At 42.7% G+C, this 18,562-nt stretch overlaps 1 protein-coding gene across 1 annotated transcript in view; it reads right to left on the reverse strand.

Annotated features, from left to right (window-relative positions):
* ATG4A (autophagy related 4A cysteine peptidase) overlaps positions 1-18,562 on the reverse strand; it is a 73,108-nt gene that overhangs the window by 8,878 nt on the left and 45,668 nt on the right. Inside the window, exons 7-11 of the mRNA XM_049767600.1 lie at positions 17,575-17,654; positions 16,839-17,026; positions 16,639-16,717; positions 11,324-11,469; positions 1,279-1,335 (exon numbers count right to left, since the gene is read on the reverse strand). Coding sequence (XP_049623557.1) covers positions 1,279-1,335; positions 11,324-11,469; positions 16,639-16,717; positions 16,839-17,026; positions 17,575-17,654 — 550 coding nt within the window. The remainder of the gene's footprint in view (positions 1-1,278; positions 1,336-11,323; positions 11,470-16,638; positions 16,718-16,838; positions 17,027-17,574; positions 17,655-18,562) is intronic.

An 18,562-nucleotide genomic window follows, 5' to 3' on the forward strand; every position in this document is an offset into this window, starting at 1 on the left:
TGGCAAGAAGCTAGGTGGGCTGCCCCTCTCACTGCCCACCTCAGGCTACAGGATGGTCCGCCTAGTGTTTCTGCTTGGCTGTTTTCTATTCTGGAAATGCTGTCTGGGGAAAAACTGCTCAGCATGTCAAGATGCCAAGTTATTGTTGCTTAGCATATGATCTGTCTGCATTATGTACTGACTACAATAAACTTTCCACTGATCATTAGAAAAATTCTGCAGAAAAACTTCTGCTGGTTTTAAAACCACTTCTTTATTTTTGATTTTGCATCACATCTGATGGTTCTCGGGGCTTATTCCTGGTTCTACAATCAGGATTCACTAATGGCAGTGCTCAGGGGACCATATGTGATTCTGGTGATTGAACTTGGGTCGGCAGCATGTACCTTCCCTTGATAACCCTACCCACTGTACTACCTCTCCAGACCTAAAACCAATCATTTAAGATACTCCCTATAATCTCCCTTTATTCTGTCAATAAGCATTTGTCAATGTCTTCAACATTTGACATGAGTTAGGAGGTGAGGAGGGGATCATATGTAAATACTGGGGAACCAATACACTTTTAATTCCTTCTTACCCAAGATGAAGTCTTTAAGTGATATGGTACCTACATTTTACATAAAAAATTAATAAAGTGGCCCGAGAGATAGCCCAGTGGGTAGGGCATTTGCCTTTCATATAGCTGACCCAGGTTCATTCCCTGGCATCCCATATGATCTCCCAAGTTTGCCAGGAGTAATTTTTGAGTGCAGATCCAGGAGTAATGCCTGAGTGCTGCTTGGTGAAACCCCAAAACCAAAAAAATAGACAATGTAACCACATAAACCATATTTTGCATAGAATAATCAATAGAAAATCAAACTCCATTAGCCATAAATATATTCAACTATAACTATATAACTATAACTATTCACTTATTCAAAAATGTAGTTTCTTTAATCTTCTGACTGTTATGAATACTGTAAAAATGGAGAGGAAGATTTTAGACAAAGTATATTAAATTGACCTTTTTAGTTTAAAATATAACACAAATTAAATATTTTATGTGACCTTGGGATTAATGAATGAGATGGGCTATTTAGCTAAAATATTGCAATCTGAAATACTAAGCAGAATACGTATGTTATGCATATAAGTTATACATATTCTGTAATCTGTTAGTTTCTTACTTTTGAAATAATTTTATATCAGGTAGGTTTACTGTGCAATGTAAATAATCTTGAAAGTAACAACATTAAATAACTTTCTTTTTAGGACTAAGAAAAACAACATTACCTTTTGAACAAGGTTACACCAGCTATCAAAGTCTTTTTCTTCTTTGCAGAAAAATCCCTTGGGGAGGAAGCAAAAGACAACTTAGAATTGATCCTCTGTATTGCAGAGTCATTGACCCAGATTTACAATATTAAATACAAATTATTTAATATTAAATACAAATATTTAATACAAGTTAAATACAAATTAAATACAATATTAAATACAAAAATTACTCCTGGTCATGTGTCTTCCTGGCTGTACCTTTATTTTTTTTAAATAATATCTTTATTTAAACACCATGATTACAAACATGATTGTAGTTGGATTTCAGTCATAAAAAGAACAGCCCCCTTCACCAGTGCAACGTTCCCACAACCAATATTCCAATCTTCCTCCTACCCCATCCGCTGCCTATCTTTGAGACAGGCATTCTACTTCTCTCACTCATTGAGATTGCCATGGTAGTTGTTAGTGTAGTTATTTCCCTAAGTGCACTCACCACCCTTTGCAGTAAACTTCATTTCATGGCCTGTCCTTCCAGCCCTCATCTCTATTGTCTCTGGGATTTATTACAATAATGTTTTTTATTTTTCTTAAAACCCATAGATGAAAGACTATTCTGCATCGATCTCTCTCCCTCTGACTTATTTCACTCAGCATAATGGATTCCATGTACATCCATGTATAGGAAAATTTCATGACTTAATCTCTCCTGACAGCTGCATAGTATTCCATTGTGTATATGTACCACAGTTTCTTTAGCCATTCCTCTGCTGAAGGGCATCTTGGTTGTTTCCTGAGTCTGGCTATTGTAAATAGTGCTGCGATGAATATAGGTGTGAGGAAGGGATTTTTGCATTATGTTTTTTTTTTGTTGTTGTTCCTAGGGTATATGCCTAGGAGTGGTATGGCTAGATCATATGGGAGCTCAAAGTACCCCTAATTTTCTACCTCACTGTGTTATATAAACACACACACGCATTCTGTTTTTTGTTTGTTTTTGGGTCACACCCAGTGGTGCTCAGGGGTTGCTCCTGGACTTGCACTCAGAAACCGCTCCTTGGCAGACTCGATAGACCATATGGGATGCGGAGATTTGAACCACTGTCCACCCTAGGTTGGCTATGTGCAAGGCAAATGCCCCACTATTGTGCTATCTCTTCGGCCACACATATGCATTCTTTTACTCTTACTCTCTCATTTTATCAATCTCTTACTTTCATTCTCTTCCTCAGTTTATTACTTGTTCTCTAATGTTTTCTTTTGCTTTATTCAGACCCTCTCACATTCTTTCATGCAGCTTCATTTGTCTGATATGCTCTTATCTGGGATCACCATCTTGCTCTTGATTGCTCTATCTCTCTCTTTCTGGCTCATCACTAATGGCTCTCTCCCCTGCTCTCTTTTAGTCTCTCCTGTTTACCCCAAGTCTCTCTTAAAGGTGGAATCCAGAGACAGAGAGGAGGCAAGTCAGAGACTATGGGGGCACATCCCACGCATGTGCACTGTGGCTCGGGACAAGTTGGCCGCTAAACAGGACAGGCAATGGTGGCAAAAACACCAGGCCAGCAGGTAAGTGTCCTTGGTGGGCTGCATGTGGCCTGTGGGCCATAGTTTGAGCACCCCTGTTCTAATCTCTTTCCCTTGCTTCCTAGCTCACTCTGGCATGATCTCTCTCTCTCTCTCTCTCTCTCTATCTATCTATCTATCTATCTATCTATCTATCTGTCTATCTATCTATCTCTCCTCTCCTTGTTGTCTCTTGCTTTCTTCACTTGCTTTACTCACTCACTTTTGGTCTCTCACTCCTGTTTATATTAATTCCTCTTTCGTTTTTTTATCTCACTGTCTTATTGTTTGGTTTTCTCTTTCATTCTCTCATTCTTGCTTCCTCTCACTTGAGATATTTTGCTCTGTCTCTGTTGCTACTCACTCTCTCCATTGTTCTTTCACTTACTCTCCCTATTTCTCATGCTCATTTGCTCATTTTCTCTCACTCTATCTCTTCATCTGGCTTGTTCTCACTCTCTTGCTCTCTGCTATTTCTTGCTCTCTCTGGTTTGCTCATTCTTGTTTGTACTACTGCTGTTGTTTAGTCTTTCTCATGCTCTCTGGCTTTCTAGCTGTCTTTTACCCTCGCTCTCTCACTCTTTGCGCTCTCTTTCTTACTCACTGTCATGATCTTGCTGGCACTCCTCTGGTTGTCCTTTCCCTCAAATTCTCTCCTGCTACCTCTGGTTCTCCGACATGCATTCACTCTCATATTCTCTCTCATGCTCTTTCTCTCTCCTACTCTAGCTCTCTCTCTTACTCTAATCCCCTTGCATGCTCATTCTCATTCATTCTCTCTGTACCATCGCTTGCTTTCAGGCTCCTGATATTTCTGTCTTGCTTGTTTCCCTTTCATTCTCACTTTCACTTACTCTCATTCTCCTTATCTCCCACTCTTCCTCCCTCCCTCCCTTTCCTTCTCCACTCTCATGCTGCTTCACTTCCATAGTCTCATCGACCTGGCTGCTTTCTCCCTCATCACTCTGGAATAAATTCACTTATCATTCATTGGTCCACACTGTCTCTGGCTCAGTCACTCTCCTACACTCATTCTCACTCTTATGTTTACTCTTAGTCTTTCACTCCCCTGTACACTCATGTAAAATCACCCCACGCACTGTATTTCCAAGCCCAGGCGAATGAGTCTGAATCAGGGTCTTGCATGAAATAATCCAAGCCAGGATGAGAGTGAAACACGTGTAGGCTGGCTGTCTTCTATCTAGGATGGAGCCTGCTGCCTGCTAGAACTGTTTTGTTTGCTTTTGGGGCCACACCCAGTGACGCTCAAGATTACTCCAGGCTATGCACTCAGAAATCGCTCCTGGCTTGGGGGACTCTATGGGATGCCGGGGGGATCGAACTGTGTCCGTCCTAGACTAGTGTCTTACCGCTTGCACCACTTCTCCGGCCCCAGAACTACCGTGTTTTTATTGAATATAAAGACCACCCCCAGATGGGGCAGCTATCCCAAGCCTGTCCCACCCTGGTTTACATATAAGACAATCTTTGTTTGGGGTGAAACCAAGCTGTAAAGGAACAGATACAAAGAAACCAGGGTTGATCTTTGTTTTGGGTAAAATAAAGTGCAAACCCAACACACTCACTCTTCTTCACTCCAGTGCTCAACAACCGCTTCTCTGCCATGTATGCCTTCTCATTTGTCTTCCTCTTTAACACACTCCTGCTTTTATGCTCTTGCCCTCTTTCTCTGCTCTCTTGTTCTTTCATTGCACTTGCAAATGTTTACGTTTGTTTGTTGAAGCTTGGGTCTTGTGATTTCACTGTTGCTGACTCTGGCGTGGGTGTCAGTTCTGTCCTTTCTTAAAACCATTAAAGCTCCTGAGGCCCCTAAATCCCTATATCCCATCATCTTATGTGTGTCTTTCTCCTCCCACACTCAATTTCTATATTCTGGGGACTAAAGTGTGCTCAACATCCACATTTAAGCCATTACAACTCTTCAAGCAGTTTTCTAAATACTGCGTGTAAGTGATATCATCTTGTACTTATCCTTCTTCTTCTGGATTACTTCATTCAATATGTCTTCCAGTTCCATCCATGTTGCTGGACATTGCATGATTGCATACTTCCTTACAGCTATGTAGTATTACACTGTATATATGTACCACATCTTCATGAGCCACTCGTCCATTGTTGTACACCTCGTTTGATTCCAAGTCTTAGCTACTGCACTGAGTGCTGCAATGAATAGTGATGTGCATCTCTCCTTCTGGATGAATCTTTTCTGTCCTGGGGATAGATACCCAAATCTGGGATTGCTAAGTCATATGGCAGTTTGATTCTGAGTTTACTGAGTCTGCTCATAATTTTGTTCTCCATCTTTCTCTCTGTTTCTCAGTATACTGCACTCACTCTTTTGATTTTGATTTTTTGTGTTTTATCATTCTTTTCTCACTGTCTCTCTTATACTCTCTCATCCATGTATTAGTTGTTCTCTTACTCACCTTCTCTTCTCCATCTCTCCATTTTTTCCTGCTCTCACGCTGACTTTGTCTGCTCTCATTTGCACTATCGTTGACTCTTTCTCACTTTTGCACTTTTTCTTGGTTTCTCTCTGGCTTCCCCTTCTTATTCTCTTGCTCTATCAATCTTACCTTGCTCCCTGGCTCTCCTCTAGCTCACTCACATTATCTCTCCTGCAAATGGTCTTTTTTTTCTTGTTTTCTCGTTCTACCTTCCTCGCTCTACCTCCCTGGCTCTTTTCTCCTCTCTCTGTTTCACTCTTGCTATCTCATTTGTACTGACTCACTAGCTCCTTTTCTCATCTTCCTCTTGTCCCAATGTTCTTTCCCTTTCTCTCTTCTTCCTTATCATGCCATTCTGTGCTATCTTACTTTATGGCTCTCTCTCTCTCAATCTCTCACTGTAGCTTTCTCTCTTCTGCTTTCTCTGTTTCATACTATCATCTCCCCACTCTCACATACTCTCGCTTACCCTCACTCTTTCTCTCACTCTCAGCCAGGCTTCTTGCGCACATATTCTCCTTATTCCCACTCGCATTGTCATTCTTGCTTTCTTTTGCTCGCACTGTTGTTCTCTCTCTCTCTCTCTCTCTCTCTCTCTCTCTCTCTCCTTTGCTTGGTCTCATTCACCCTTCCCCCTGCTTCATCTCATACTTTCCATCTCCTGTGCTCTCACTCTTGTTTGTCCCTACTCTTGCTTTCTCACTCTTCCTTCGCTGTCCTCTCCCACTGGCACCCACACTTCCCCTTGCCCTCACTTTCACTCTGTCATTCTTACTCTCACTGGCTCTTGCTTCCTCTCTCTTACTTTTCCTCTCTCTTGGTCTAGTCAGTGTTGTGCAGTCTCACTCATTTCCCTTGCCTTTCATCTCCCTGGCTTGCTCTGTCTCTCACACACCCCTGAATCATTTGTTTTGTCGCTTTCTTCCTGAGTATCTCACCCTCACTCTTGTTCTCTCTCTCATTCTCTAGCTATCTCTATAACTCACTTACCCTCACTCTCTGGCACTCTCTCTCACTCACTCACTCTCTCACTCTCCTGCTTGATCTCACATTCTCTCTCTCTCACTCACTCACACAGGATCTCATGCTCTCAATTTTCTCTGGGCTCTCTCGCTTGCACCCCATCTCGCTTATTCTTGAGCTCTTGCTTACTCCTTGGCTTTCTCTTGCTCATTCGCTCTAGTTCTGCTCTAACTGACATGTAAGTAACATGTCATGTTATTTCATGCCATGTAGTGACACGATTCACTCTTTCGACCTCACTTCCACTCACTTGCTCTCTCAATTGCACTTTTTTTTTGTTCTGGCTCTACTGGTAAATTTCTTTTTTTTTATTTAAACATTTTGATTACATATGATTGTGATTAGGTTTCAGTCATGTAAAGAACACCCCCTTCACCAGTGCAACATTCCCACCACCAATGTCCCAAATCTCCCTCCATCCCACCCCACCCCCAGCTGTACTCCAGACAGGCTTTCCAGTTCCCTCATTCATTCACATGATTATGGTAGTTCTCTGTGTAGTTATTTCTATAACTGCACTCACCACTCTTTGTGGTGAGCTTCATGAAGTGAGCTGGAAGTTCCAGCCCTCCTCTCATTGTCTCTGAAGATTGTTGCAAAAATGACTTATTTTTCTTAAAACCCATAGATGAGTGAGACTATTCTGCATCTCTCTCTCTCCCTCTGACTTATTTCACTCAGCATGATAGATTCAATGTACATCCATGTATAGGAAAATTTCATGACTTCATCTCTCCTGATGGCTGCATAATATTCCATTGTGTATATGTACCACAGTTTCTTTAGCCATTCGTCTGTTGAAGGGCATCTTGTTGTTTCCAGAGCCTGGCTATTGTGAATAGTGCTGCAATAAATATAGGTGTGAGGAAGGGGTTTTTGTATTGTGTTCTTAGGGTATATCCCTAGGAGTGGAATAGCTGGGTCAAATGGGAGCTCAATTTCCAGATTTTGGAGGAATCTCATATCGCTTTCCATAGAGGTTGGACTAGATGGCATTCCCACCAGCAGTGGATTAGAGTTCCTTTCTCTCCACATCCTGCCAGCACTGATTGTTCTCATTCTTTGTGATGTGCACCAATCTCTGTGGTGTGAGGTGTTATCTCATCGTCGTTTTGATTTGCATCTCCCTGATGATTAGTGACGAGGAGCATTTTTTCATGTGCCTTTTGGCCATTTGTATTTCTTTTTTATCAAAGCTTCTGTTCATTTCTTCTCCCCATTTTTTGATGAAATCAGATGTTTTTTTCTTGTAAAGTTCTGTCAGTGCCCTGTATATTTTGGAGATTAGCCCCTTATCTGATGGGTGTTGGGTGAGTAGTTTCTCCTACTCCGTGAGTGACTCTTGTATCCTGAGCACTATTTCTTTTGAGGTCAATTGCACTTTCTTTTGCGCGTCATCTTGCTTTTGCCCTTGCTCTCTGGCTCACTGATCTAGTTTTTCCTGCCTCGCTGTCACTTTCTGTCCTTCTCCCTCGCTCATTGTCTTCACTTTCATGCTCCTGCTCTCTAGCTCTCTCTTCCTTACTCGTTGGCACTTTCCCTCTCCCTCTTGCCCTCTTGCTGGATCTCCTGCTTTTCTGCTCTCTGTTTCTCTCTTATCTCACTTTGTCTCACTCACTCTCTCATGCTCCCTGATGTTCTAGCATTCTCTCACTCTCTTGCCCCAACCCTCATTAACACTTCACTCAGTCATTAGTTCTCCTTTCCTCTATCTCTTGATCTCTCTCACACTTGCCCTCTGTGCTCTCTCTCTTTTGGGGGGAGGCCACACCCGGTGCCACTCAGGGGCTAATCCTGACTCTGTTTTCAGAAGTCGCTCCTAGCATGCTCAGGGGATGCCAGGGATCGAACACAGGTCTGGGCTAGGTAGGCTGCGTGCAAGGCAAATGCCTTACCACTGTGCTATAACTCTGGCCCCTTTGTTTCTTCTTTTTTGTTTTGCCTCTCTACTCTCTCACTCTCTTGTACTCAGTGCAGCTTTCAATTTTCTTGCTCAATCTCACTTTTCTTGGTCTCTCAACCCCCCTCTTTGGATCTCACTCTTGTAGCTCTGTTACACTGTTTTGCTATCTGGCTCTCACATCACTCCCACTCTCACACCCCCTTGGTCACTCTCAACCACTCTTTCCCTTCTCTTGCTCACTCTAATTCATTCTTACTTTTGCATCCCTCACAGTCACTACCTCTTGCACTAAATTCATTCTCACTTCTCTATCACTTGGCCTCTTGCTCTTTCGTTTTATTGTTCTCTATCACTCTTGCTCCCATTCTTGTGCCTTCTTGGCTCTCTTCTACTCTCTCTCCTCCTTCTGCTTCACTGCTTATGCATTTTCATGCTCTAGTTTTCCATGGCTTCCTCCTGATTTCTTGCTCTCTCATTTACTGTCTTCTCTCACTTGCTCTTTTTCACTCTCTTTTCTCTGCTCTCACTGGTCCTTGTTCTCATGGTCCCTGCTCCCCATACCCACTCTCTCATGCATTCTCTGTCTGTCTCTCTTGGTACATCGTTTGACTTTCTTTCTCTTTCCGAATCTTTCAATCTCCTTCACTCTCATGATCTCTTACTTTCACTTTCTGCCACTCTCAGGCTCACTTAACCCACCACAACTTTTCTCACTCTGGTTCACTTACACTGTGTCCAACTTTCTTTCTTGCACACTTTTTTTGGGTTTCTGGGCCATACCCCGCAGTGCTCAGGGGTTACTCCTGGCTCTGTGCTCAGAAATCGCTCCTGGCAGGCTCGGGGAACCATGTGGGATGCCGGGATTTGAACCACCATCGGTCCTGGGTCCACTGCTTGCAAGGCAAATGCACAACCACTGTGCTATCTCTTCGGCCCTCTTGCACACTTTTACTATTCTGCTCTCATTCTTGCTATTGCTTCTGTGCTCTACCTCTTGTTCTTTCTTCCTCTCGTACTGTCTCTCATTCTTGGCACTTTTATTGTGCTCTCGCACTCTCATTCTCCTCACTCACTCACTCACTCACTCACTCACTCACTCACTCACTTACTCATTCACTCACTCTTTCTACTTTTTTGGATTTTGAGCCACACCTGGCAGTGCTCAGGGTTTACTCCTGGCTCTGCACTCAGAAATCGCTCCTGGCAGGCTCGGGGGACCAGATGGGATGCCAGGGATCGAACCCACATCTTGCCACGTGCAAGGCAAACACCCTACCACTGTGCTACCACTCCGGCCCTCTCCTCACTCTTGATCGCTCTCTGCTTCTCTGTTCTCTCACTTTGTCACTTATGTTCTCACACTTGGCCCATCTCTTGCCCTCACTGTGGTTTCTATACTCAGCCTTTCTCCTCCCTAGCTCACTCTAGGTTTTCCCTCATGGCTTTTGTCTCTCTCCCTAACTCTTTTTTGACCTCACCCCTCTCCCAAGCTGACTTTATCACCTTACCTTCACCTACTCTCTGATTCTATCACTCGGTCGCTCTTGCTCACTTTCTCTCATTTATCTCACTCTTGGGCTTCCTTTCTCCTCCATCTCTACCTCTTGCTCATCCCCTTTCTCTCTGATTTCTCCATCTAGCTCACCTCAATCTCTCACTCTTTATCTCACTCTGTTGAACTGTCTCACTCTCACAAATGCCCTCACTCAGGTTCTCTCATTCTCTTGCTCTTATGCTTTTTATCACACATTCTCCCATACACTCTTATCCAAATTATCTCATTCTTGTCTTTATTTTTCTGTCAAGACTTGTTCTCATTCCTTACTGTCACACTCACTCACTCACTCACTCACTCACTCATGCTGTTTTGAACTCTCTCTTGTATTCTAACTCTCACACTCTTTTTCTGCCTCATTTTCCTTGACCTTCATCCTCCCTGACTCTGTTCTTTCATTATTTGAAGTAATATTAAGGTAAAGATCTATATTTAAAACATAAGTTTAATTCCATTGCATTTAGCATACTTCTATACATATCTACATAATGAATAGTTGGTTATGTCAGAAAAAAGTTAGAGGCAATACAAAATAAGATGACTTTGACTTAGGAAATTATCTATTAAAATAAAGGGAACACCCATCAATCCTCTTCCTCATCATAGCAAAAAAAAAAAAAAAGGCCCAAACCAGAGTGATAGCGCAGTGGTAGGGCATTTGCCTTGCACGTGGCTGACCTAGGATGTAGTTCGATCCACAGTTGTCCCCTATGGTTCTTCAAGCCAGAAGTGATTTTTGAGCACATAGCCAGGAGTAACTCCTGAGTGTCAACAGGTGTGGTGCAAAAACCATAAAAAGCCCAAAACAAAAGGACTAGTGTTTGCTCTTGGTCACTGATGATCTTTGACATTTGGGGTAACCAGGAAGAAAGTAAATAAATAGACCTCAGAAGCCCTGGCCACTTCACAGACACATATCTGTTTAAGGCACAGAGATACTAGTCAACCTTACAGAATATTACACTTCCTGAATTTGGAAACTAAATAAATGGTCACCACCCCTCTTCAGGGCTCTTGCCCCTGCCTCCCTAGCTATGTCCTTTGTTATCTCAACTTTTATTGTGGTGCCATGATTTACAATATTGTTCATTGTAGTTTCATGTGTATAATATTCTAACACCATACCCAACACTATAATTATGTTCTCTTATGCTCTGTTCTCATGCAGTAAAAATTAGAGGGCAAAAGTGAAACAGGGAAGATAGTAACACTAATAACAACTATCATTTATAGAATGCTTAAACTGCCAAGAACTGCTCTAAGTGCCTACTACACAGAGTATATAAGTTTAAAAATAAGAACATAAGGTTTTGTTCATTTTAGAGGTAAGAGAAACTGTGTCTTAGAATGGTTGAAAAACTTTTCTAAAGTTCATTAGACAACAAATCTGTATTCCAACCTGAGCAGATTGGCACCAGGGTTCATTCTTTCCCCACTTATTACACTCTTTCTGAGGGAGCAGTGAATATACTCTTGCCACCTTATCAATACCAGGAACAAATGTGTTGGCATATCTCTTGGCTCATCGCAGTTTCAGATACCCACCAACGCAACAGAAGGATCCAAATTCAGGATGTTCATTCGCTGTGGGGATTGCAGGCAATGGAAAGTTTGATCATCAACCATCCCATTCTCTTCCGTGTCCACAAAGGTCTGGGTTGTGTGAGGATCCAAGAAAATGAGTTCATCCCCTGTTCAGAGTAAGACAGTCTTAAACTTTGAAGGCACCATGGCTATTTGTCCTCGGGAGAAGGCTCTCTTTTTTCCCTAACTTCTCCCTCAGTGACAGTGAGAATGAGATGAAAGCAAGCCCACTAGGGTGTGAATGCTTTGGCAGGACGCAAATTGAACCCACAACAATCAATCATTCAGTGAGAAGACTTCCCCTAGCATAGACATCTTCAAATTCAAGTACAAACAGAGAAAGCGACAGATTTGGGGGAAGGTGGGCGTGAGAAACCACAGATGATATGGCAAGCTCTGTGAGCAGCAGTAGCAAAGATTGAACCAACAAAACATGAGTCCACGTGCTATTAGGAAACTTCCTGCATCTTTTGACATTGGAAAGTATCTTGTTCAGACCATTAGTTCAGACCATGGGTTCTCAGATCTGCATTTAGAGATCATAACTGGTAAGGAAAAAGACCTTAACCTCCCAAAGAAATGAAAATGTAGTTCTGCTATCAATTAGATATCAGGGAGCTAGCTAATTACCTGTCTTGGTTACCAGCGACTTGGCCACTGTTAGCAAGTTATTAAGTGCTGTTGGAAAATATAGTTTTGACCACACGAAAACTGATATACACACTATAAAGGGAAAGCCCTTTTGGAGATGCTAGAATCTTATAAATGAGAGAAATTGGAAAAATGCCTTTATTCAATAGAAAAATACTAGTCATGGCCTTGGAGGAGTTTGGTTTTAAAATTATAATTTTATTTGTTATGCAAAGGAATGAGAGTACCTCCAATATCAGCATTCTGAGTACATAAAAGCACCTAAAAGGACATCCAAACTTCACTTTCCAGGCCTGAGAACCATTTGGGCCTATGTTTTAGATTGGGTTAGAAAATCAAGGATGTTCTAATAATAGAAGAACAGAGTAAGGAAAGGTATCTAATAAACCATCCTGGGAACAACACAAAAATTTGGGGCACATCTGTTAGCAAAGAATGTGCCTCTGATACCAGACAAAGACTTAAATTTTATCTTTGCAGATCTAGCTAGGTGAAAAACACCTAACTCTTTTACTTTTCATATTTTTAAACTGGGACATGTGGCCTATTTCAATTGACCTCTGCCAAATGCTTCAAATGCCAATACAAATATAAGAGGGTCATGTACATATCTTGACCAGATTTTAAAAGCTCTCCAGGGCCCGAAGAGATAGCACAGCAGTGTTTGCCTTGCAAGCAGCCGCTCCAGGACCAAAGGTGGTTGGTTTGAATCCTGGTGTCCCATATGGTCCCCCGTGCCTGCCAGGAGCTATTTCTGAGCAGACAGCTAGGAGTAACCCTTGAGCACCACCGGGTGTGGCCCAAAAACCAAAAAAAAAAAGCTCTCCCTACAAATATATGTTTCAGAATGTACAGAAATCAGTGCACTCAGCTGACTCGCTTTATGAAAGTCAAGGCACAAATTCTAACTAGTTCAGAGGCAAGTAAGATAAGTTCCATCAAAAAGCTTTAAGTTAGGGACAGGATGATAGTACAGTGGGTAGGGTGTTTGCCTTCATGTGGCTAACTGACCCAGGTTTGATCCCTGACATCCCATATGATTTTCTGAGCACTGGCAGGAATAATTCCTGAGTGCAGAGCCAGAATTAACCCCTGAGCACCACCCAAGTGGCCCCCAAACCAAAATAAAAACCAAAAAAGAAAGTCTCAAGTCACAATGAAAAGTAATAGTCAGGGCATAACAAAAACAATCTGGAATCTTAGATGGAAAATGAAGCTGCATGAAACCAAAAGTGAAAGTAGCCTGCCAAGTCAGCCATCTGCCAGAGTATTTCAACTTAAAGTGTTAGAAATAATAACTCCAAGTGTTTTTACTACTCATCCAGTAGTACTCAGGACTTAGTCCTTGTCTTGTACTCTGAGATAAATTGTAGTAGAGCTCAGGGGACCACAGAATGAACTGGGTTAGCCACTTGCTAACTGTAATACCACTCCTGGGAATATACCCTAGTGGCCCAAAAGCAGTGCAGAAAAGGCACCTGCATCCAAACATTCACTGCAGCACTATTCCTAATAGCCAGAATCCGCAAACGACCCAAGTGTCTGAGAAGAGGTGAGTGGATAAAGAAATAACAGTCTACCTACATAATGGAATTCTACACAGATGTTAGAAAAAATGAAGTCATGAAATCTGAAAATGGAGAGTACTATGCTGAGTGAAATGAGTCATGAATAGGACAGAGAGGGATAGATATAGAATGAACACAAAAATTTGTGGGATATAAAAAAGATAGTATGGCTTTAACATCCAAAGACAATACAGTCAAGGACCTGGAAGATGGGTCCGTGGTAGGAAGCTGGCCAAAAGAGAAGGGGGATGTGATTGGGGCAAAGTAGAGACCACTAGGATAATAATGGTAATAATCACTCTGGACAAGAACTTGGTACTAAAAGGAGGTAAAGAGATATCTATGATACCCCTTCAGTAATATTATTTTAAACTACAGTGTCTAAAAGGGAAAAAAGGAAGACAGAGAGAAAAAATATGTCTGTCATATAGGCAGGCAGTGGGGGGGGGGGCAAGAGGGAAACTGGGGATATTGGTGATAGGAAATATGTACAGGTGAAGGGATGGATGTCGAACACTGTATGACTGAAACTCAATCATGAACAGCTTTGTAATTCTATCTCCTGGTGATTCAATGAAAATTATTAACAATAATAAAAATAAATATGTTGGAAGATCTAGAAAGTCCTAAAAAATTATATATGGGCACTGAACCAATGCCTTTAAAGTGGCGTGAGAAGAAGAGACAGGCCAACCATCTGCTCATGCTACAGGTCTACATGGCAGCCTCTATTTGAGAGCAGGACAGACTGCTTTAGAAATAGTCAAAACTTGATGTCCAGAGTATCACATCACCACTGGGAAGCTTCTCCCAGCTTCCCAGTGGGAATGGAGGCTCCAGGGAATCAATTTTATATGATCGAAGAGATTATCAAATTGGGACTGAGTTCTGACCAAAATTCTTCTGAGTGTCCTTGAGAAAACTACTCAATCTGTTTCACTATGAATCAAATGGAAATAGAAATCTCTACTTCACATAAGATTTTGTGCTAACTCTCTCTATATGCTTATAAATAACTGCTTTCCATGTGTATATTACATACGTATATTGGCTTATATACATATAAAGATACAGATACAGATATACATACTATGTACATATGTACATATATGCATTCCATGTACATATATACATATATAGATACAGATACATATATAGATATAGATAGAAAGTTCACAGAGTTTGGGGCCAGAGCGATAACACAGTGGTTAGGGAATTTGCCTTGCACGAGGGCAACCTGACTTTGATCCTCAGCGTTCCATATGGTCCCCCAAGCCTGCCAAGAGCAATTTCTGAGCACAGAGCCAGGAGGAACCCCCTAAGTGCCATCATATGTAGCCACAAAACCTAAAACAAATAATACTTTGCAGAGTCCTTGGTACACGAGGGCCAGAGAGATGATCAAAAGGATGATAGAACAAGGCTACGTGAGTATCACCTGGCTGTGGTCAGGGCTTCAATTCTGGAGATGCTAGTGCTAGGGATGAAGTGGGGTAACACAAATATGTGGTTTGGGGTGCTGTCAAACTGTGTCAGCAGCGTGCAAGGCAAGCACCTTACCCCTCAACTATCTCTCCAGACCAAAGAAATAGATTTCTCCCACAATAATTAACAAGATTCTAAAATCTTAAAACAGAGAACATCTATATTTACATCACTTCAAACACTGGGTTATGTATTTAGAAAACCAAAAGCCTCCCAGGTTGTTTTTCCATCTAGCTGTAATTCTTAGACTTGAGCGCTAGAGGGAAGCATTAGAGAACTAGGAATTTGGAAAGCTGTGGAGAGTGACAAGGGAGAGAGGACAAGGAAAGAGAAAGGAGGGGAGGCAGGAAGGGGAGAAAGAGAGAGAGAAAGCGAGAGACAGAGAGAAACAGACAGAAAAAGAGAGAAGAAAGCTTAAAGGGCTGGAACACTAAACATGTTGAGGATCGTAGCTTTGGAGGTGTCCAAAAATTGAAGGAAAAATAAGAGGGAGAGAGATCACCAGAGGAGGAGAGAGATGAGTAGTCGAGCCCAATCCACCTGGTCTTTTGCACACCCTTGTGCCACCCCCAGACTGTATGTATCTGTTCTGGCTTTGATTTCTTATTACTCTGCCTTGCAACCTAAGCTTCTACCTCTTCCGAGCCCTTCTCTGGCCATTCTGCTCCCACTAGACTAGAGGAATCCACTGCCACATTTTCCAGCTCTGTCACAGCCCTCACCTGCACTCTTCAGCACTAATCAGGTATCTAGGCCTCAGTACTCGAAGTGTGGTACCTTCATACCAGCACTGTTGACAGCACTAGTTAGAAAGGCAGAATCTGTGATCCTCCATATCTGATGCATCCACAATAAAGGGCAGATTCCTCTCCGGATTATCTGAATGCACCTTAAGTTGGAGATGTACTGTGCCAGCTCACACGGTGTGCCAAGAGCTTTATCTGGCTCCGATCATAAGTTTGACAAGTACTGTGCGAGCTCACATGGTGCGGCAAGAGCCTTACATGGCTGAACATGGCAGCTGCATTTCCCAAGGTCCCAGTTCAGGACAGGAGTGTTGTGCTGTGTTAGGGTCTGCGTTAGAAGGCTACTGGATAAAAGGCATAGCACCGTTATGAAAAAAGGCCACCCCTCCCTCTCTGGGCTTCCTCTACCTCCCACGCCGCATGGCTCTGAACAATGAGGCAGAAATTCTAGCGAGTATGAAACTGGACGTGGGGCAGATTGTTTCTAGCCTGAATACCCAAGTTTCAAGAAGAAGGGGATCAGAGAGGCCAGAGGTGTGACGCCTCACAGCCCTAGGCTGTATGGGAAAGGGAGAGACGTGCAAGGCAATGCTGTGATCTTGGAACTGTTTACAAGTCGGAGAGCAGCCCTAGAATCACTATGACAAGAGGCAGGGAACTAGGGGCATCGAAAGATGACTGACATGTCCTTGTAAGCAGAATGGGTAACCAGAAGTAGCGTCTCTGGGCAAGGATCCCTTACAGAAATTTCTGTGTCTCCCATGAAAACCTTGGGCCAAACCCACCCCTAACCCAGAACACTTACTTGAGATTCCTCTTTCCTTACCTAGGAATCCTATGAAATAATAGGCGTTATTTGGTTTTCCTCCTAATGCCCCTAAAGATTGTGGCATCTTAAAACACTCCTAGAGGGAAAGAGAATGCAGGACTCTCAACTCACTTGTGGACTGCTGCTCACGGATCTCTGTGCTCACATGGCGATGTGATGGGCAGGTAGCAATGGGCTAGGGGAAAGGCGTGACTTACTTTGAAGGCGTCAACATAGACAGGATTGATTTGGTTTATGCCCAGGCGAAGGGGCACAATGAGCAGCAGGGGCTTCCAGACTGGGCAGCAGGCCGAGGTATCCTGACTCTGGTTTGAAGCATTCAAAGAGTTAGGGGGACTCACTCTGGCTGGGTGAACTCTCAAGGGAAATGCACAGCACATTTTTTCTAGAAACAGATAAGAGAGATGGGTAATTGTGGTGATCCAGGCCTGAGGGATAATCACATGGTCAGACTTAGGTTATCTTCATATGACTTCTACCTGGAAGACCCTCCCCTCCAGTACCAGCCTCTGCTCCTCCAGCCCTTAAACACTCCCCTCCCACTAGACATTAGGAGATCCTTGTGTCTGGTTTCTCAGTTAGTCTCTGGGGACCACTGTGACAGACACTGTATATTCTGGATAGACTTTCTCTCTACTTTCTCTCTACTTCCATGACTGGGAGCACAGGTTGGACAATGGGAGAAATCCACAGAAGCTCAGTTGGTCATTTAACTGATTGTATGTGCTTCTGGCCCTCCCTTTGCAGGGTCAGGGTCTGGTACCTCACCAAAGGGCAACAAAGATTCCCTCATGGTCTCCTCCTTTCTCTCATCTCGTCTTATACTATCTTATCCCATCTCATTTCCTCTCTCTATTCCAGCTTTCTAAATGGTGTGGGGAGGAAGTAACTCATCCCCCACCAACCATGAAGGTAAACAGGCTTTGGACTCACTGATATCCTCAATGACCACTGTGTTGTCCATTGACACATAAACGGCCAGGGAATTCCACTCATCAAATAAAGCAAGTTTTCTGTAAAGAAACAAAGAGCAAAGTCACAATTGGGGAAGGGAAAAAATCAGTAAAAAACACTCCAATTCATGCCCAGTATCCTTAAAGTCACTAAAATCCAAGCCACACAGAAGCTGGGCTTCATGTGCTCTGATCCCTTTGACTGATCTCTCTGTCTCCTCTGTTTTCTTTTCGTAAGATATTTACACATATTAGGATTATTATTTTATCTTTTAAAAAATATAGGGCTAGAGTGAGAGGGTAATAGTAATTGCACATGGCCGACCCAGGTTCCATGCCCAGCATCCCATATTGTTCCTTGAGGCTGCCAGGAATACTTTCTGAGCACAGGTCCAGGAGTAGCCCCTGAGCACCACTGGGTGTGGTCCAAAAACCAAAAAAAAAAAAACCCACCCAAACCCCTAGCTTCCCATGAATTCATTGTTGGGTATATAAAAAGTTAAAAGATGGGAAAACCAAGGAACAGCATTTTCAAACCAACCATATTGGGCTGGAGCGACAGTTTAGCAGGCCAAGTTCTTCCCTTGCAGAAAGCCTACCAGACTTTGATCCTGGCGCTACTTACAGTCCCCCAGGCCTTCCAGAAGTGATTCCTGAGCACAGAGCCAGGAATAAGCCCTGAAAATGCTGTTTGTGGTGCCAAAACAAACAAACAAACAAAAAGAATTTAAAGCTGATGGGGTACTTGGTACAAGCACTTGAATTTACACTTTTTATCCAGGGTAGAAAGGATGCCTAAATTGCCCTTTAATGATTTCCAGATCCACTCTCAGCAGAGTCCACAAGGCTCAAAAGGCACTTGCAAAGAAGGCAAGAAAGTGACCTCAGGAAGGTTACACTGTTTGCTAGATGTCTGCAAGAAATCCAGAGTATTCCTCACAAACACATTCACAGAAGTATTTTGATGT

Source organism: Suncus etruscus, chromosome X, assembly GCF_024139225.1.
Source record: "Suncus etruscus isolate mSunEtr1 chromosome X, mSunEtr1.pri.cur, whole genome shotgun sequence".
NCBI classification, from domain to species: Eukaryota; Metazoa; Chordata; class Mammalia; order Eulipotyphla; family Soricidae; genus Suncus; species Suncus etruscus.